At 44.2% G+C, this 22,010-nt stretch overlaps 1 protein-coding gene across 3 annotated transcripts in view; it reads right to left on the bottom strand.

Annotated features, from left to right (window-relative positions):
- Positions 1-22,010, bottom strand: part of SYT9 (synaptotagmin 9) — a 186,573-nt gene that overhangs the window by 39,129 nt on the left and 125,434 nt on the right. For all 3 annotated transcript variants that reach the window (XM_067750057.1, XM_067750058.1, XM_067750060.1), the window contains 3 exons: positions 10,786-10,906; positions 9,147-9,318; positions 6,894-7,023 (listed from right to left, as the gene is read on the bottom strand). In XM_067750057.1, the coding sequence (XP_067606158.1) occupies positions 6,894-7,023; positions 9,147-9,318; positions 10,786-10,906 (423 nt within the window). The remainder of the gene's footprint in view (positions 1-6,893; positions 7,024-9,146; positions 9,319-10,785; positions 10,907-22,010) is intronic.

Consider the following 22,010-nt stretch of genomic DNA (forward strand, 5'->3'; position numbering starts at 1 on the left):
ATTTTCCAACACATTGTTATTATCTTTTATACCTCTAGTGTTTACCTTAATGCTTCCGCAGTTTGTATGACTGCTATTTCTACAGACACCTGGAAGAGTTACCGGTTTTGTACCCCAGTTGAAGATGAGAAAACGCTTAGCATCCTTTTTTTTTTTTCCCTAAACCAGATAATTCTACACAAGAAGGAGGACTTGTTTGGGAAATACTGAATGCTCTTGGCTTTGTTTGCTGACCATGCCCTCCACCAGCTGGAAACACAACGCCCCATTAACACTGACCGTGCCTACTGGTCCCAACTGCATTCTGGTCACTTACATCAACTGGCACAGATCCTAAGAGGTTTGTTACATGTTTTTCAGATCCCCAACATGTAGCACACTTCTTTGTTCTTTGCATTCAGGTGTGCTTCAGTGGCCCTGCTGGTGTTTATGGATATTGGCATACTAAATCCCCCAATGAAAATAGTTTATTTTTTGAAAAAATATAATCTCAATGCTAAGTCCTTTATTTTGTCCAAAAGATGCATTCCCTCTATTTTTCTCTTTTTTATCTTCACAGGTAGGGGAAGTGAATCATTACCTGACATAAAATTGCTGCTAAAATGTTTCCCTGGTGAGAAAAGCCAACCTGTGGGCTAATGTCCTTGTCACCCCTCCTGATCTGTTCTCATTCAGGGTACAGCAGTCTGCCATTCACCGCAGGGATGTCTGTGGTTTCTGCTTCCTCCGTCTCTTATGAAAGAAAATACTGAAGCACTCTAGAACCTGGACACGCATATCATCAGCATGAGGGGGACCTTCATGATTTACTAAGGTGCCTAAGTTATTGTTCTGAATATTTCTCAAGTGCACTCGAAATGCAAAGCCACTACCATCAGAGGGCAGTTCATGGGAACCAAGGGGCGAAATGGTCTCTTCTCACGTCCTTCTCCTAAATGGAGAAAAGGTGATCAAAGCTTGGAGCTTAATAAGGCCCATCTCCATTTGAAGAGCCTACTGTAAACTTAGTCTTGATACCTTTTTTTTTTTTTTTAGTCTTGATAACTTTTACATCTTGCTGCGAACTGACTTCTCCTTTGGACTCCTTTGAGTGGGAAACTGTGGGACTTTAGAACTAGAGGAACCCAACTGCTTTCCTTATGTGTCTCCTTCATTCATTCTTTCATTCATTCCTCAAATACTAATTTAATACCTGTGTAACAGGGACAGTATTTCCATTCTCCGTAAATCATGCCGTCCCATGCAAAGGAATCAATGTTATATGTTCCTACAAACGGAGGGCAAATAACGTGATGAGCAGATAGGTCAATGACCAGATAGTCCCTACAGAAACAAAAGTCTCCAAAGCCAGGCCTGTCAAGAGAAAAGAGACACATCGAAATCCCAAATGTTCCCTCTACACATTGAGAGGAAACCTTGGAGATCTGAACCTAAGTCATAGTATAAAGGAAATCATGCTCTGATACAAAGGAAGGTTCCACCAGCCGGAAAGAGGATGTAGAGAGCCTTTGGTAGGGAGATGGGGGGCGGGGCTTGATGTGAGGTCCTGGCTTCACCCCTCAGGCTTGAAGTCTCGAGTTTCAGGTGGGTCGAAGAGGAAGGTGAAGGCAGAAATGGCCCCTGTGCCAACACGGGGCTAGAGGAACAGGTAGAAATGGCCACGTAACTTTATGGGCATGAAGAGGGTGCCTGTAATGGCGCTGAGTCTCCTGCAGCTCCTGTGTGTCCCTGAATGCTTGGAAGATGTGGAAAGGAGGTGACAATATTGGCCGACAAGGTTTTTTTTGGGGGGAGGGTGTCCAGTAAGTGGGAAAGTGACCTGTACCAAGGGCTGCAAAGAAAACCTCTCAGGCGAGAGGTGTGCCAAGGCCTCAGAGATCTGCAGGGCAGTCAAGAGGCGCAGTGTGGCCTGGTCAGCCTCGAGAGGGTCCCGGCAGCACACGTAGTGACGACGTCATCTGACGGCCAAAGACAAGCTGGACAACACACCTGGTCAGATGCAAGCACACAGATCTCCCCTTGTCACCAGGGCCTTTGTGCTTCTCTCGCCTAGGCGCCAGCTTGGGAAGGAGGAAGGAGACAGGAGGCAGGTTGCAACTCCCTTGGGCTTTCCCACCCTGTGCCTAGTGCCTGCTTTTTTCTTTCTGGTTTCAGTTTCCTTCTCTGCTGGTCTAGGCCTCACCAGGACCCCAGGCCTACACACACTCAAACTCCCTGATGGGAACCTGATCCAGGTTCAGTTCCAGTCAACCCCTCCTCTTTCTGGGGAATCACTCCTCTTTCCTAACTCTGCTGTGAATAGCAGTTGGCCCAGAGTAATAAAGCTTTTGACGCCCTCACTTCAAAATCTTCTGGGAAGCAGAAGATTGGGGTCACTTGTGTCCATTTCCCTGTCCTGCCAGGGGGACACTTCTCAGCAAGTCTCCTCTCAACACTCCTGCTGGAGTGGGACCAGGTCACATTTCCATGACCCCTGACCTCTGGCAAACTGGACCAGGGGTGGACACTTAACCCAACCTGGGTAATCTTGGGAATGTGTGGACTTTGAAGACTCCAGGGAGGCCCTGGTGGGCACTTGATGGATAATATCTAGTGCTTGATTAAAGGGCCTGCTAGAGTAACTCCCGGTCGAGTCTGGGTGATGACATTTGCCTTAGCTATACAGCTCTAAATCTATACCCTTAAGGCGGCAGAGGCTGGAAGTTTCTGCCAGGGTGTACTGTACCACACCTGCCCCTAGTTATGCTGGGAACTGCATAACCCTGAGTTGCAGGGGGCTTCCAGCTCTTTGAGGTGGCCCTGCAGACTGTCAGACTAACCAGGTGCACAGAGAAAATGCTGAGCTTGGAGACAGGAAGATTTGTTCACACCTGAGCACCCTTGAGCAGGACTTTGGGGTTTAGAATCTTACATCTGTCAATCAGGGGAATGCTGCGGACCTTCACTGTGTATTCTGATTGGAGTCTATCCCTTATAGAAAAGTAGAAACTGACTTAACCCAATGGTGTCTGTGGTCTGCTCTTCCCACCAAACCAAGTTTACTACTTGTTAATCCAGGGGTCAGGCAGCACTTCACACGGAAGTGATGAAAGCCTGGAACTATTTCTATTATTGTCCCCGGAGCTGCATGGTGTGGGCCAGCTCCACGTGCAGGGGTGGGAAAGGTGCCGGGATGCGGCCAGGCCAGCACCATCTTCTCTTGGATATATGGAGGAGAGGGCTGTGGGAGCTCTGTCAGAGCTCTGTCATCCCCTGAGGCTCCGTGGAGGGGATGCTCCTGTCCCCAGGGCCCAGGCAGCCCACCGAGGGAGTTTACACAGCTTCCCAAGCCTCTGACATCATGGAGAGAAAAGGGAGCGGCACTGGCTGACCTTTGAGTGTGCAGTGAAGCCATCCAGATTCTCTGAGAGAGAAATGGATTTCTGAACTCATTGGCTTTGAAGACTCCATCTGCCACCTGCTCTGGCAAGGTCAGGGGGTGTTGGATGCAGCCCCAAGCAGGCTGCCAGATCTCTGCAGGGCTCAGGGTTCAGTCCTGACCTGGTCCCTCAGCCCCCGGCAGCGAAGAGCTTCTGCCAGGCCAGCCTCCCTTCGTACTAAATCCTAACTACCCCAGATCTTCTCTCTTCTCTTTCTCTCTCATTCATTCTTACACAAATGCTTATGTATACACACACACACATACACACACACACACACACACACACATCCAGAGAAGTGCAACTTAATTGCTGTTTTTGTTTTACAGCAGAAAATTTAACGGTTCTTAGTGTAACAGCAACTCATCTTTAAGGCCAAGGAAGACAGGAGAAAGAACAGAACTGAGATACGTGTGTCTATATCCCGTCAAGTCACAAATGACCCCTTCTCCCAGCAGGAGGTCATGGCTCACCAGCATGTGGGGTACGGGGTACGCCCAACCTTCCTTTTTCCCTCCGTGACCAACATTATCATGTTTCTTTGTGCGACAGTCCCATGAGGACACACAGCAATCCCTCGGAATGTGGGACGTACACAGTAATGGTCATAACTGGGAATTTTACTGAGCATTTACTGGGTGCCAGCCATGGAGCTTCACATCCATTAGATTCTTTAATTCTCACAATCACCCTTGTGGGACAGGCACTATTACAGCCACTTTACAGAGGAGAAAAACTGAGATTCAGCAAGGGAAAAACAAGCAACTGAGTGGCAGCACAGGGATTTGAATCTAGGTCCATCCACGCCAAAACCGCTCTGCCCACGGCCTCCTCCATCCTGACAGCTGTCAGCAAAGCACGGTCACCCCTCTGACACTGCTTTTCATCTCATCCAGTACCCCTGCCCCAATTCCGCTCATAACATGTTTATTCTTAAAAGGGAAAGTATGGCTTCTCCTCTCAGGATGGATCCGAAGTCCCAGGCATGTACTTCAAAGACACATGAAGCAACAGGGCAGGAAAAGCCTTCCTTGGTTTGCCTTTCATATAAGGGACATTTCATTTCCTTAGTTCTGCTGCAACCATTGAGAAAAGGCCACTGAATTCGCCGAAGTAATTCTAGCTGCTGTAACAAATGACCCCCAAGTTTCAGTGGTTTAACTCTAAAAACACGTATCTCTCACAAAACTGTCCAACACCGATTTGCAGCAAGCCAAGTGCTCAGGGTTTAAGGCATGGCTCCCGGGCAGCCAGTCATAGGGTGCTTCCTCCTGGGCAGTGAGGGCAGCCTCCCAGGCCCGCTTTCCACACGTTCCCTCCTGTAAGGTGCACGTGCCGTGCTCGGGGCCCTGTGTTCACAGCCCCATCCACAGTCACTCCCTGGCAAGGTCACTGAGACAGAAGTGCTCGTGCACACAATCAGGGCTCCTGTCTCAGCCCCACGCCACACCCCTGATCCTCACTCCTTTCCCATTTCCTGTGTCCCGAGAGGCACAGAGCCCTGACAGTCTTTGACACTTCAGGTTACAAATAAGAATGAAAGTCGGCAGTGACTCTGTAAGGGCGCAAAAAGCCTATCACAAGTGCTCTAACTGCCCCTGCTAGTGACGGGCTCTGGCAGTCCACAGATAGACTCCTCTGAGAATTCCACCAGGAACTGAAGAAGTGATGTGCACTGTAGCTAGCACCAGTCCCCCGCACTGTGAGGTGGTTCACAGGTTCTATGGTCTCCCGTACGGATTAATTTTGAGCCCAGGAAACAGTCTTCACTTCTACGGCCCAAGGACAGAGGTGTCCTCAAGGACCTGCAAATTAGGCTCTCCTTGAGAGACCCTGTCCTGTTCCTCCCCTCCGGCAGGGTCTCCAACAAAGAAAGACTGTCCCTTCATCCCCTGGGGCCCTCCTGCCTCTCTATGGCTGCCCTACATGTTTACTTAGACTCTCCTGACTGGCCAGGGCAGCAGAATCCACACTGGGTGAGGCTCTGGTCTTGGCCTCTCAGGATGGCTTTGCAGAGAACAGAGCTGCCTGCTCTGGGAGAGTGAGAGGAAGCTCTCTGCCTGGAACCCACGCTCTCTGGTGTCCCTATTCCCAGGGGCTCAGGTTCTCTTCGTTTCCCAAGAGCAGGAGGGACTAATCCTTCATGGACAAGCTCATCCAAGCATGACACTTGCTTCCCTGGTGCCCCTGTAGCACTCGATGTAGATGATAACGCTTATGACTGTGCATCTCAGTGATTAGTTTACATGCCATCCTCTCTCTTATGGTCTATAAGCTCTTCAAGGAAAGGAAAGGTTTCTTACATCTATATTTTCTCTATCTAATATGGCATTTGCCCCACAGAAATGTCACTTAGAGAATGCAATTTATTTCTGAGAGAATGAGTTAGTAAATAAAAAAGAGGGTGAGTCACTGAGTAAGGATGAATGGGGGAAGAATAAATGAGAAGGAAAGGATGGGGGAGTGAGTGAATGAATGAGGGTGGGAGGCAGAACCACGGTCCACTGCCTCCAAGTATCCACTCTCTTCTTCTACCTTGCAACGAGAATCCTGCTTTTTCAGTTGGGCACATTGCCACCGACAAAAAGAATATACTTCCTACCCTCCCTTGCAACCATACATGTCTGTATGACTAAGTTCTGTGACTAATTTAAATGGAAGTAGCAGTGTTGCATAAGACATCAAGGAAAACCCTTTAAAAAGGAATGTGTATGCTTTTGGCTCTTGTCTTCACCTTTCTATGGCCTGGGAGATATGTGATGGTTGGAGCTTAGCAGCCATGTTGCTCAATGAGGTGACCTCAAAAAAACCAACCAAACAAAAAAAAAAACACCTCACACTGGGACAGGGAAGCAGAAAGACAGAAGTCTAGATCTCTGTCAGCCACAGAGCCACTTTAACAGCCTAGACAACCTTCCTAGACAAGCTTCCTCTGGACCTTTTTTATGTAAGAGAGAAATAAATTTCCATTTCACTTGTTATTTTGTGGTTTGTTGACTTGGGGGTTTTTATCATATACAGTCGATACTAACCAGTTTGCCCAGAATCACAGGTTCATGCTACGGCCAGTCTCAGAATCCATGCTTCCTCTCTCCCGGTCTCAAGTTTTTTCTGATGCTAGCTGTAAGTCACTCTATGATGGCCTGGACCTCCACACTCACTCAGATCCTGCAGATGTCCTCCAAATGTCAACCCAAAGCCATAACATGAAATAAGAGAATCTTGATCTTTTTTGAAAACAATCAAAGTAACAGATGATCCCTGATCAATGTTCAAAACCTACCAGACTGGCAGGGAGCACAGACTCAACCTCAGATTGAATGGAATTCCCAACAAGCGGTCCCAGGAAATGCAACCAGGGAAACACATCGATGACCACAGACCCTGGTACACTCACATTTTTGGTGGCTCCTGCATTTCACAGTAAAGCATTTATTCTTCTGCAAAGAGGAGCACGTGGGAGTAGGGTCTTACCTCCACCAGGGAATGCCAGTGTGCAATGGGCTTGCGCGGATATGACAGCATCTCACTCCAGTGGTCTCTGCCCAGCCTCTCGGCTTCGTTGCCTACTTGACACACGCCGATGATCTCATTGTGACCTACACTGTGAAAACGGTGCACAATAGTTTTTTCCTGAAATTTTGGTATGTAAGAGCAGCAACTACTCAGTTAAACTGACAGAGGAATTAGGGAAGGGGTGGTCCTTTTCATTCCCTAATTTAAAACTACAGGCCAAGCTTAATAGCCACTAAGACTCGGGTTACAATATTTCACTCGGGGCACAGAAAGGAAGACCAGAATCTGGCCCTCACGCAGCTCAGCTGTTGGAACACTGGCGTGGCTTAGCTTGTTCTCAAGAACCTGTGTTGGAAGAACTGCCTGCTGCATGCAAAGGCTGTCACCTCTGGTTCTGGAACAAGATTGACCTCAGGCCTCCAAACCCATGTAATGAAAAGGGGGCTATCTGAAAAGAGTTTCTTGCACTAATGGCTGCTTCATTCCTGCAAGAGGGAACCAAGTATGGGTAAGGGAGAAGCTCTGAGTCTGTCAGCTGTAGCCTTGAGCTCACAAAGGGGGCAGAGTGGAGGAGGCTCCTGGATCATCTTGCAACCCCTCTCTTTAGAGAACATGTTGCCTTTTTGTGCTCTTCCCTCCTTCCTTGCAAGCCCAGCTTTGCTTCTTTGACCCAACTTGAGTTCCCTACTGCAGAAATACTCAGCTCCTTTAATACTTAGCTAGTATTTCTGAAACATCCCTGGGTAGATCTCTGCCTTGGACCATTTCTTTTTTCCTTAACGGTTTTTGGTTAGAAGTCCTTTGCATATATCCAGAATGACATGGCCCATCCTTTAACTCTCTGGGATCCAAATTCACAGACTTCTTCTCTTCCTTTTTCCTTCCTACAAGGATGAGGGATTTTTCTCCTATTTGTGTATAGGGAGCAAGGGGGAGACAAGGGTGGGGAAGCAGTGTGAAGGATATTGGATTCTCTGCTCATTAAAATCAGTTGCATGCAGAAGCCCCATGAATTCTGCCATGGATTTTTCCAGGCCAGATTCATGAGTTTACTGAGAATTAAATTGAAGCAGAGCTCACATAATCAGATTTGTCGATGCGGGAAACTTGGCAATAGCTTGAAAAATACTGGCCCAGCCTTCCACGGCTGGTGGGCAATGTCCCCTCCTGTGGCCCGACACTATTTGTGTTGTGTGTCGTCCAGAGGAGACAAGATGAGGTCTACTGCCCAGCGTGGGCTATCACACCCATGGGCAGCTGAGCCAACCCACGTGCCCCCTGGGTTGCAGGACGATTATGCTTCACCCAGGCATCTCTGGAAAGAGTGTTCAGGGCATTGAGGCTGCCTTACTGACATTTCAGGGGTCTGTGGGAAAATTTTCAGCTGCAAATAATACTGTAAGATATTAGAAGTCAGACTTTTTTTGTTTTTTTTATAATTGTGCCCAGACCATGTGGGAGGTTTCCAATTAAAAACAGACTCTGCATTTCAGTCTAATGACTAGTTTAACATGTATAATTCCCTGTTGGTACTTCCTTTGCATATTAAAATGACTGTTTTTCAAATCTGTCCTTTAAATACACAATTGGCTACAATGCAGGCTATAAATATCTCTTCTGTGCTGTATTAATTAGAAAGTCGAGCATCTTATACATTTTAATGTACCCTGTCATCCATACTGACTCTAGCATTTTCAAGAGAACATTTCTGTGTTTGCTTTCAGACTTACGTGGATAGAAACGATCTTTATTAAACACATAGGGAGAAGAAAAAAAAAAAGAACAAAATTATGTATTTAGAAATGTTGATGGTCTGGCTAAAGTAATCATTCTGCTGTTTTGAGTGGAATCTTTCTGATAAAGGCCAGGTAGGATTGCCAGAGAGAAGATTATGATCTGTGGGGTCACAGCTCTCTAAGGTGAGATTCTGAGGGGTGTACAGGGATGGAGAGGGGAAGAAGTAGAGGAGGAAGGAGAATGGAGGAGGAGAAAGAAAGAAGAAATGGGAGAGCTTAGAGGCACTTTGGTAATCTGACTCTACCCCATTGCTTGTAAAATGGTGACTCCTTGTCAATCAGCTCTCAGAGTCTCACCTGACCCTCCTCCTGTGGCTGCACTAAGACACCAGCTAAGAGTCCACAGCTGGCACCCCCCATGCCCCAACCCTGGGCATAGTGGACTTGCAATGAGAAACAGCTCTAGGCCTCTCACCGGTCGTAGTCCATGACCGCTATGGACAAGTAGATTTGGTCAATATTCTCGGGAGGGACGTCAAAGACTATGGCTTCGTTGTAAACAGGGTTCAGAGTGTTCCTCTTGGTGGACGTTTTCCTCTTCTTCAATCGTCTGCCATCAGACATCAATGAGACTTTCACGTAGGGATCTGTACAGACCATGAGAAGCAGAGGTACTGTGAGGATACATGCATATCTAGGCCAGCAGTTTCGTCACGGCAGACTTTCAAGGACCATGGTACGCAGAACCCCTTTACCTGCCTGTGGACTGGAGTTTGAGGATTTTAATTAACATGACGTCTGGGCAGGGACTGGAGTTGGGATAACTGAGTCATTCATTCAGGAAAAAGCACAGGACTCTCTCTCCTCAAAATGAGTGGAATTTAAAAATAGTGTGAAAACATGTTACCGAATTAGATTAGGATCCAGGACCTGCTTGGCTGTCACAGGAAGGGAAATGCAAAGCCATTTCCAAAGCATGGGGAAACAGGCTGCAGGGCCTGACTTGCAGCCACCTCGGGGAATCTTTTTCTAAAAACTAGGTCTTTAGGAAAGGGACAAGCTAAATTCCTAGAGGACTGGGAAAACTTGGGGTGGGGGTGGGTTTCCTTCAGTGCAGGGGCCTCAAGCCCTAGAGCTGCCTGCAGTCGGGGTGCAAAGGGAGAAGCAGTTCAGCGGGGAGAGAAAGGACACAGGCTTGCTTGTGGGGCCATGCTGGGAGGGGGTGACAGGTGGCAAGGCTGGACTCTGCTTCAGGTGGAACTTCCTTGGTTTCACCTCACTATTCTGCTCAGTGGGGAGTCCTTCTTGCTTCGCCTGCCTAACCACGTGCTGCTCTGACACCCATACACTGTCTGGGGCGACTTAGAGGGCCAGAAGAGGCCATATCTTCTTTTCTGCTTGAATAAAACACTGGCATCCAGGAAGCAAAATATATTGCATCTGTTGATTTCAGTGACCAAAAGCCAGTGAACTGGGGGTTTTGCGACCACATTTTGGGAGCCCCTGAAGAGGTGGCTTGTGAACTTGTATAAAAGGAACTGCATATCAGGGTATTTTCTGTTAGGGTTTAGAATTTAAGGCTACATGCTTGATTCACTGGAAAAACCAAACTGCATAGTTCACTGATGGACCTTTTATAGAAGGATATTGGATATCAATCTTCTAAAAGCCTGAGGTGATGGTGATTGCTTGTAATGTGAGGAAGGACCCAATTAGATAAGCTATATCAGCACGTGCAAACTGTAGGCCCAGTTCACAATTATGTGAAGGAGAAGACCTAAGAGAGAACAATGGTAATAATAATGAGAGCTGACACTGAGGAGCATTTAGTGTGTGCCAGGCACCGTTCTTAGGTGTCATATGTGTTAACTCACTTAATCCTGTAATGACCGAAAGAGCCAGATACTATTATTGTCCTCATTTTTACAGAGGGGGAATCTAAAGCCCAGAGAGATTAAGTGACTTGCCCAAGGTCACACAGCTATTAGGTCTAGGACTAGGATTAAACTTAGGCAGTTTGGTTCCAAAGTCCGTGCACTTTATTACTCTACTGGAAGCTTCATAAGGTGTTACATAAGAACGTAGGAAGAAATCTGCATTTGAGCTTGTCCCACCTGATGCTCCCGTTATGTCCATTGCCTTTAAATTCCTTGCTTTTATAATGGTAATGGTCAGCCTGCCAGCCGTGGGAAGATAGCAGAGGGAAAACATCAGCTCTCCAAGATCCACGTTGTCCTGTTGAGAGAACACAAACTGAAGCATTAGAAAGTGTCCTCAGCCTGGCGCACACAGAAGCAGGGCCAGGGCAGCATTGCAAGGGGCCGCACTGCTCCTTCCCTTCACGTAAACCATCAGATGAAGGAGATTAAATGACTGCACTTCGGGAGCACCCTCCCTAAGGAAGCACACTCATCTTTAAACGGCAGAGCTGTGGACACCATCCAGGGTTCTGCCCCTCTATCCAGCTACCTGCAGCCCTGCAGGGCATCACACAGGTCCCGCGGCCCCCAGCAGCCCCCAGAGCAGAAGCCCCCAAAGCCTTAACCATCCCCTACGGAGCCCCCCGTGTGGCTCCACTCATATCCCCATCACATCCACTCAGAGCCCGCAGGACAAAGCTACACAAGAGCTGCCCCACAGTGCTGGGCTGCCCCACCGGCAGCCCAGACAGGCTCTGCACACAGCCCACCCATAGCCTCGTGCACTCACTCAGACAGGTCTCCGTACAGCCCCTTGGAGACTCCCAACCCCCATTTCCTACATAGCTTTCCCCCCCAGTTTTACCCACAGGCCTCACATAGCCCGCAAAGTCCTCCAGTCACCGTCCATGTGCATTCTTCCCCTATAGCTCCACACACCTCCCTACAGAGACCCCCCACCCCAAGTTTGCTGCAATACCTCCGTACACTCCTGCAAACACTCCCCATCCCAGCACGTGCACGCGCACGTACACACACACCCCTCCACCCACCAGAGCACCGCACGCAACCTGGTCACATGCAGCTTGTGCAGACCAGCACGTGGCTCCACTGGACCCTGCAAACACCTAGTCCCTACAGGGCTCTCGACGAAGACCCTGCAGCAGCCTGAGAGTGGCAGCCCGTGACAGCCCTGGACACACCTGGACACCTGCCCAGCCCCTGCGCAGTCTCCAGGCAGGAAGAGAGAGGTGGGGACCCAGACCCCGCAGGCCCCCAACGCCTGACCCCCCTGGCTCCCACTTTGCTGCAGCTCTTGCCTTCTCTCGATGTGTCTCTAAGAACCCCATTTCCCTCTGCAGGGGAAAACATCTCCTGGGGTAGTGTGCAGTCATTCAAATAGGTCAGAAGACACAATTCTCTTTCTCCTTTTTAGCCCAGGGAAAGTATAACCAGAAAGGAAAAAAAAAAAAAAGCCAGTTCATTTAGTTTCAATTTCTGTGATACCTGAGGTTATCGAGCTGGATGTCTGTGTCTAATTAATACAGTTTCATACTGACAATGCTCTGGGGAGTCCGGTTTTTGCCCACAACATCCACAGCCTCCCCTCCCCTCCTTGATTCTCCAAGGATGCTACTATTTTTAGAAGCACAGATTGAGCTCTGTAAGGTCACCTCGCCCAACCTCCCTCCTTGACCGCTTCTGCAGGAGGATGAGGCGAAGGGAGTCTGTTTAGTCGCTAAGGCAGATGGATCGCTCTGTGTCCTTGAGCTCTCCCTGCTTCATGTAAATAAATGACCTCTCCTCGCAAGCATGCCAGGCTCTTCTGGTTCCTGGAGCCCTAATATCAAGAGACCCAGGTAGCTGGGCCTTTCCCGCTGGGGTGGAGGTGTCACATGGGGCAGGTGCTGGACTGCTTTGTGCTCCCGGGTTCCCAACTGCAGGAGTAGGGTCTGCTGTTACTGAAGGATCTGACCCAGCTTCCTGCTGGTGGCGGAGGAGAAAGAGCAGGGACAGCTGTCCCCATAAATTATCTTTCCCCCTCTATACTCCCTGGCCTATTCCTTTGCCCTTGGACCTTTCCTGTGTGCCTTAAGCAGAAAGGCCCAGACACGTGTTCTTCTCAGAGGACTTTTCACTGCACCTGGCTCAAGCCCCCTCTCCTCTCATCCTGCCCTAATAATCTTGGTTTTACACAGTAAAACAGGAGCAACCAAAACCATGCCTAAGAAGCTTCATCATCATTTTTGCGGCATACATTTTCTGAGGGCCCACACCGCACAGGCTCTGTAGGGCTCAAGATGTGACGATGCAGTCCCTGCCCTCAAGACCAAGGCAAATAACTGAATGTAACGTGTCAAGCTACTTTTGCCCTAAGTACATTTTTCCCCAAAGTAAACTTCATTCATAAATATTTATATGATATTGCTGTTTGCTCACGAGTTAAAAGGAAAGAAAACTGCGCTTCAGATTTGGTCATATATTCAGAATATGAACTAGGGCAAAAGTCCACTTTCGTACTTAAAAAACCCTGAGCAAATTAAAGAAAGATTTATTAAGGGGAAAATGCTTGGTTTGATTTCCAAGTGTTTTAAAAATAAATCATTTAAAATTATCTAAATTATGAAGGTAAAAATGATAAAACTCAAATACAAAAGTTTTTAAGTATAATCGTAAAATATGTCCTTTTCTTATGTACATACCACCTAAGTCACGCCTTTCCCCAGAGTAACACTGTGGATAATCACGCACATTTTCCTTTTCATCCATCATCCATCCGTCCATTCATTTATTCACTTATTCTTCTAACATTTGCTGTTGTTGTGGCTGCCGAACACTGCTCTCGTCCAGGTGCCGAGAGCTGTTTTTGCCGTGGTGAACAACAGATGTGGTCCCCTGAGAAGTGATGGACTTGCTGGGATACGGAACAGAAGCTGACGGCACCTAATGCTAACCCTGCTTTCTCCCCCTCAGCTGATGCTGATTTGGGGTTAAGGATCTGTAGATATGGATGTTTATAAACATTCCTTAATTCAGTGGTTCTCAACCAGGAGCAATTTTGCTCCCCTAGGGCACATATGGCATTATTTATAATTGTCACAACTGGGGAGGCAGTTGTGTTACTGACGTCTCGTAGGTAGAGTCCAGGGATGCTGCTAAACATCTTACAATGCACAGGGAAGCCCCTCACTACAATGAATTATCTGGTCCAAAATGTCAATAGTGCCAAGGTTGAGAAACTCTGTCTTATACAGAGGTGCTTATATTGTTAGTAAAAATTTTTCCAGAATGCTGATAAAAGTCAAATACGAAAGAGTCGTGGAGTGTTTGGCTTCTTTTCCAGCTTGACAGAAATTAGATATGCAGAGGTGCCCTGGGGGGTACAAGGGGAAGGAAAATGTCACACAAAGAAATGCTTCATTTGCTCCTGCTTTGTGTGGCCAAGTTCCATATTGTTGGCAAGATATATATATAGGGAATTTATAGCAAGTGTGTGTGTGTGAATTCTCTACCTGCCAATCTGTAAACTCTTTCTGTGGCATGTTTGCCTGTAGTGGTCTACGATAGCTCTAGTTTTTGTCTAACTAGCACACTTTTGCTTTCCTGTTCTTGGGTTCTTCTGGTGAAGTCCTTCCTAGTTCCATGAAGTTCTGGAAGGGCTGCTGCAGGAATTCAGACTGACCAAAATATTCATGCCCCTGTCCACTATTGTCTGTTCAGGGGTGAGTATGTAACCCAAGCAGGGAGATTTAGTCTTCCCTGGGACTGAAAACATCAATATTGAGAAAGAGAAATTTTAATTTTATTGGGGTTATTCACTGGAAAGATATGAAATTAGAATTGTTGTAAGGTTCTTGTACTGTATATACTATAAGTAGTAATAATATCACTTTAAGTTAGGCTGTGTATATTAAAGACATATACTATAAACCCAAAAGAAATGACTAAAATAATACAAGGATTTATAGTTAATAAGCCAACAAAAGAGATAAGATACATGCTTTAAAAATATTAAGTTGATCCAAAAGAAGGCAGAAAAAACTGAAAAGGGAATAAGACCAGAAGAGACAAATATGATAGAAATAGAAAACAAATAGTAAGCTGGTAAATTTCAACTCAACTATTCCAATAATTACATTAAATATAAAAGATCTAAGCATCAAAATAAAAGCAAAGATTAATTCAATAAAATAGCAAGACCCAATATTATGCTCTCTACAAGACATTTAAATACAAAGATATAAGTATATTAAAAGTAAAAGAATAAAAAAAGATACGCTACACTAACACTAATAAAAAGAAATCTGCAGTGGTTAAATTAATATCACACAAAGTATAGTAAGAGCAATGAATATTACCAGGGACAAAAAGGGTCATTTCACTATGATAAAGGGGTCAATTCATCAAAAGCACATAACAATTCTAAATATTTATGTACTTTATAGCATACTGTCAGAATACATAAAGCAAAAACGGATAGAATTGTGAGGATAAACAAGTTGTAGTCAGAGATTTGAATACTTGAACAATACTATCAACTAACTTGGCCTAATTAGGGGCATTAAAGAAACACCCTACCAAACAGCAATAGAATACATATTCTTTTCAAGTGTACCCAGAACACGGAACAAGATAGACCGTATTACGGGCCACAAAACAAGTCTCAATTAAATATGAGAAGATTCAAAGTATATTTTCTGGTTGCAATGGATATGAATTAGAAATCAATAACAAAAAGATATCTGCAAAATCTCTAAATATTTGGGAACTAAGTAACTTCTAAATAACCCATGGATCAAAAGGGAAATCAAAAGAGAAATTACAAAGTATTTCGAACTAAACTGAAATGAAAAAACAACAAAAATTTGTGGATACAGCTAAAGCAGTACTCAGAGGGAAATTTATACCACTAAAATGCTTATACTACACAAGGAGAAAAGTGTCAATTCACTGGCCACCGCTTCCACTTCAAGAAACCAGCAAATAAAAACAAATTAAAAGCAAAATAAGCAAACGAAAGGAAATAATAAATATTAGATAGAATAATGTAAAGATGTATATTTTAAACCATAGAGCAGCCACCTAAAGAACCAGTAAGTACATGTAATAAGCCGTTACTGGAGATAAACTGTAACCATAAAAATACTCAATTCAAAAAAAGGCAGGAAATAAAGAAGAAAAAAAGAAAGTACAGGTGGAACAAATAGAAAAGACAGATTTAAACACCACCATATTGATAATTACTTTAAATGTATATACCTGATAACTTCAATTGAAAGGACATAAATTTTCTGATAGGATCATAAAGCAAGACCCAACTACATATGCTGTCAACAGGGAATCCACTTAAAATATGACAGGGGACTTCCCTGGTGGTGCAGTGGTTAAGACTCCACGCTCCCAGTGCAGGGGGCCCAGGTTCAATCCTTGGTCCAGGAAATAGAGCCCACATTCATGCCGCAACTAAGAGTTCGCACGCCACAACTAAGGAGCCTGGCAGCTGCAACTAAGGAGCCCGTCGGCCGCAACTAAGAAGCCCACATGCCCAACTAAGGAGCTGGTGAGCCACGACTAAGGAGCCTGCCTGCTGCAACTAAGACCCGGTGCAGCCAAATAAATAAATTAACTAAAAAATATATCACGACAAAGATAGGTTTAAAGGAGGAAAAAATTAGGCCATGTAAACGAAGCTGGAGTGGATATATTAATATCAAGAAGATTTCAGAGCAAGGAATATTACCAGGGAGGAAGGGAATATTTCATTGACCAAGGCTAAAATCATCAAGAGGGCATAATCTTAAATGCATATGTTTCTAATAACAGAACTTCAAAATATATTAAACAAATCTGATGGAATTAAGAGGAGAAACAGGCAAACCCACAAGTGGAGTTAAGAGATTCCAACACTGTCTATCAGTAATTCATTGAACAAGGAAGCAGAAAAGAAGTAAGGATATAAAAGACTTTAACAGTATTATTGACCAACCTGACCTAACTGATATTTACTCTACCTATTAATACTCCATCAAACAACAGCAAAATGCACATTCTTTTCAAATATACACTAAACATTCAGCAAGATAAATCATATTCTGGGTCATTAAAAAATTCTCATTAAATCCAAAATGAATGAAATCATAAAATTAAACAATACTCTTCTAAATTACCTATAGATCAAAGAAAAAAATCATAAGGGATATTAAAGATTTTTTTTTTTTTTTTTTTTGGCAGTACGCGGGCCTCTCACTGCTGCGGCCTCTCCCATTGCGGAGCACAGGCTCAGCGGCCATGGCTCACGGGCCCAGCCGCTCCGCGGCATGTGGGATTTTCCCGGACCGGGGCACGAACCCGTGTTCCCTGCATCGGCAGGCGGACTCTCAACCACTGCGCCACCAGGGAAGCCCTTAAAGATTATTTTGAACCAAATGGTAGTGGTTACATGACTATATACATGTGACAAAACTTGTACACTTAAAATTTGTTAATTTTACTGTATGTAAATTAATGGGGATTAAAAAATTCTGAAAAGACATTTTACAGAGGACTGTATTTTTGTCTTCTAGTTTTACTGTCCTGAATTCACAGAATATGTCTTGATGGTTTTAACCGCTGAAAAAATTATCCTATACTATCCCATTCATTTGTGCTCAAATATGTCTGCAAATAATGCCTAGGCTCTACTTGTAGGGGACTATTTCTATATGTCTATTAAATCAAGCTTGTTAATTTTGTGTCCAAATCTTCTTCCTCTTGGAATTTATTATGATTTTGTCCTTTAAAATATGGTTTCTTCCCATTCTACTGTTTCACAGCCAAATTATTAGCAAACATTTAAACTATGGTTAAAATATTTATTTCTCTGCTCACTGCAGTTTCATAAAACCCATGTCATCCCCCACTCTTAGATACATTTTTCATTTTCCTTGTGTATGTCCTTGAGTACTGTTTTTCCAGGGAGGGTTCACAGGTAGTTAAAGTAATCTTTATTATGCTCTTATTCTTTTATTTTTTTTTTAATAAAATTATTTTTGGCTGTGTTGGGTCTTCGTTACTGCTCGCAGGCTTTCTCTAGTTGTGGCAAGCAGGGGCTACTCTTCGTTGCGGTGTGCGGGCTTTTCATTGCGGTGGCTTCTCTTGTTGCAGAGCACGGGCTCTAGGCATGTGGGCTTCAGTAGTTGTGGCACGTGGGCTCAGTAGTTGTGGCTCACGGGCTCTAGAGTGCAGACTCAGTAGTTGTGGTGCACGGGCTTAGTTGCTCCGTGGCATGTGGGATCTTCCTGGACCAGGGCTCGAACCCATGTCCCTGTATTGGCAGGCAGATTCTTGCCACCAGGGAAGTCCCTGTGCTCTAATTCTTAAAAGAAAGTTAGCTGGGCACAGAATTTAGGTTAAAATTATTTTACCTTAGAACCTTTTATTTTGTCACAATATATTCTAGTACTTCATGTTCCAGCTAGGGTGTTTGATGCCATTCTTTTGTACATTTTTTTCCCTCAAGGAGGTTTTAAGATTGTCTTTTTTGTACTTTTACTTTGTACTTGTACCTTCCGAAATTTCCCCAAAAGGTATTGATATCTTGTTTTCACTGATTTTGCTTGGTCCTCAGTGATTGATGTTAATTGGAATTATTTTTCTCTTGCTTTAATCTCTTTTTCTCCAGTGATCAGTTCATCTGTTTACTTTGGACCTTCTCTTTCATGATGTTGGTTTTCTAGGACATCCCTAATTGTCTTTATTTATAACTGAAGGGTCAAAGCAAAAGTCTTTTACAGCTCATCATTTTGTGAGGAGCCTCATGAAGCAGTGGAGGCAATCTCATATTTTCATCTGATATATATAACTGAACATTCTGAAGAATTATTCTTTAACACTACTTGCATGATATTAACATCGCCAAAATTATTGAACGTTGGTTTGTTTGTTTTGCAGTACGTGGGCCTCTCACTGTTGTGGCCTCTCCCGCTGCGGAGCACAGGCTCCGGACGCGCAGGCTCAACGGCCATGGCTCACGGGCCCAGCTGCTCCGCAGCACGTGGGATCCTCCTGAACCGGGGCACGAACCCATGTCCCCTGCGTTGGCAGGTGAACTCCCAACCACTGCGCCACCAGGGAAGCCCTGAACTTCGGTTTTATAGTAGGTTACAAAAGTTAGGCAAAGAGAATCATTATCAACAGACTTTTGATACCCCAGTCTCCTCAATATTTTCTAAGTACCACTGTACTGGGGGGTCCTCAAGACCACCCTCAGGTCTGATGATTCATGAGAAGGACGCACAGGACCCAAAAATGCTGTTCTACTCATAGTTACGGTTTATTACAATAAAAGGACACAGATTTAAATCAGCAAAGAAAAACAAATTACATAGGGTGGAGTCCAGGAGAAACCAGGCATGAGTTTCCAATTGCCCTTTTCCAGTGGAGTCACACAGATAGCACTTCGTTCTCCCAGCAGTGATGTGTGACAACATATGCAAAGTATCAGCAACCAGGGAAGCTCACCTAAACCTTGATGCCCAAGGTTCTTACTGTGCGCGGTACGGAGTACCCACATGACTAACCTTAGCTGGTCAGTCTTTACTCCCTTCATCAGAGGGGGATCAGCACAGCCCAGAGCCCTAGGTGAACAAAAACAAGTGTCCATCATAAATCACACCATTAGCAAAAAATATTTGGTGTGGTCCAAGGTCTATTATACAAAGAACTCCTATCAGTCAGGATATTCTAAGGGCTTAGAGGTTATCTTTCAGTCAAGGACTAGTCCTTTCTTTGGAATGTGCAGGGTAGGGTTTAGGCACCCCAAGCTTACTGAGTCAATCCTTTACTATACAAACACCATGCCCTTATTTCAGCTTGCCTTTTCACACACATTTTCCTGTACTGAAAAGGGGAGAAGTGGTTGTGGTCCATACACTTGTGTACCTAACCATCACACATTCTCACACAGAGGTCAACAGTTGATGTCATAGAAGACATCTGGAAGGAGGTTAGTTAACTGCAGGGTGTGGCAGAGATGTTAGATACGATGAGAGCTGACCATAATGTAACTAAGCTAGAACTCTGTAATAAAAAGATAACTAGAGGGTTTCTATATGTTTGGAAACTAAAAAATACACTTCCAAATAAACCACCGTTCCAAATAAAAATCACAATGAAAATTAGAAATATATTGAACTGGATGATAATAAAAATTATACGTTTCAAAATATGTGGAATGCTGTGATATTGTGATTTATAACAAGAAATATATATATTTGGTTTTCTTCCTTTTTCCTGACACAGGGTTCCTGACACCCTTGTAAATTCCTAAGTGATAAGAGCACTAGGAGCATCTTTTGTTCCAGTGAGGCAACTGTCGGGGTGCTCCTTGATGACGTCTGGATGGGAACTGGTCACCAAAAAGACCAAGCCATGATTAGAAGCTTGAAATTCTCAGTACCAGCCCCCATTCTCCAGAGATGGGAGAGGGCTGGAAATGAAGTTAATAATTGACCATGCCTACATGAGAAAGCCCCCATAAAATATCAAAAGTATTGGTTCCAAAGAGCTTCCAGGTTGGTGAACACATCCATATACCAGGAGGGTGACATACCCGCAACTCCATGGAGACAGAAGCTCCTGTGCTCAGGACCCTCCCAGACCTCACCCTACGTAGCATCTGTACCCTTTATCACATCTTTTAATAGACGGTAAAGCCAGTAAACGTTTCCCTGAGTTCTGTGAGCTGTTCTGGCAAATAATCGAGTCCGAGGAGGAGGTCATGGGAACCTCTGATCTGTAGCCAAGTTGGACAGAAATTGTGGGTAATCTGGGGACCTGCTACTTGTGACTGGCATCTGAAGCCAGGGGCAGTGTCATGGGACTGAGTCCTTAATAAGGTAGACAGTGTCAGAACTGCAGGACACCCAGCTGGTCTCGCAGAATTGCTTGGTATAGGAATAACCCCAACACGTTTGGTTTCAGAAGTGCTGTGAGTGCGGTAGCAGTATGAGAGTAAAAGAGAAACACACAGGACCCACACAAATCCTTAAAAATCAGATTAAGGGAAAAACCTTTTAGCTTTAAACACATAACCTGGAACAAAATAAGGCTGATTAACAGTGATCAAAGCATCTATCTAAAGAATTTGGAAAAAGAACAACAAATTAAACCCAAAGTAAGTAGAAGGAAGGAAATAATAAATTTAAGAGCAGAAATTAATGAAATAGAAAACAAATATATTAAAGAAAATCAACGAAGCCAAAAGTTACCTTTGGAAAGGCTAAATAAAAACTGCTAACCTTTGTTAAAACAGATAAAAAAGAGGGGGCAAGAGAGAAAAGGCAAAAATCACCATGTCATGGTTGAAATACAACACATCTATGGATCTTCACTAAAAGCATTAAAAAGAGAATAAAAAGATTTTATAAGCAACTTTACGCCCACAGATGTTAAAAATTAGACACAATGTACACGTTTTTCAAAACACAAAACATAAAATCTATATAAGAAGAATTAAAGACTCCAAATTTCTATGGCTCATTAAAAAAATTGAATCTGTAATTAAACACCTCACCATAAAGAAAATGTCTGGCTCAGCTGGGTTCACTGGTGAATTCTATTAAAGTTTTATGGAACAAATAGAGCCAATATTATGCAAACACTTTTAGAGAAGAGGAAAAGAGGGAATACACCCCAATTTATTTTTTGAAGATATCATATTTTGGGTACCAAAATTGGAGGTAGCCATTACAAGAAAGGCAAAATTACAGACCAATTTCACTCATGAAGTAAGATTTTTAAAAAACTGAACAAAATATTAGAAAACTGAATGCAGAAAAACATGAAAATGATAATATATTACTCGTATATGTTTTATCTCAAGTTCGTAAGGTTAATTTAACATATGAAGTTTTAAAAATATAACTGCCCATAGTAACATAATAAAGAGGAAAAGTCATATAATTATCTAAGTGAACGTAGAAAAATATGATAAAAATCAAGCATCTATTTACGATAAGAATTTTTAACAAACCAGATATGCAAGAGGAATTTGCTTATCTGATGGAGGGCCTCTAAAAACAAGGCTGCGGCACTGGTGTACGTACTGGCGAAATGTGAAAAGCTTCCCAGTTAACATAAGAAATAAGACACATTACTACTTCTATTCTACACTGTACTTGAGGTCCTAGCTAGGGAAGTAAGGTATGAAAAAGAAATAAAAGGTATAAAGTTTTGACATGAAGAATTCATTCTGTCATTTATTGTTAGATGATGCTCTGTGTAAAGAAATTTTTAAAAACCTGGGGAATTCCCTGGAGGTCCAGTGGTTAGGACTCTGCACTTTCACTGCCAAGGGCCTGAGTTTGATCCCTGGCCGGGGAACTAAGATCCCACAAGCTGTGCGGCGTGGCAAAAAAAAAAAAGAAAGAAAAGAAAAGAAA

Source organism: Pseudorca crassidens, chromosome 9 (genome assembly GCF_039906515.1).
Source record: "Pseudorca crassidens isolate mPseCra1 chromosome 9, mPseCra1.hap1, whole genome shotgun sequence".
Taxonomy (NCBI): Eukaryota; Metazoa; Chordata; class Mammalia; order Artiodactyla; family Delphinidae; genus Pseudorca; species Pseudorca crassidens.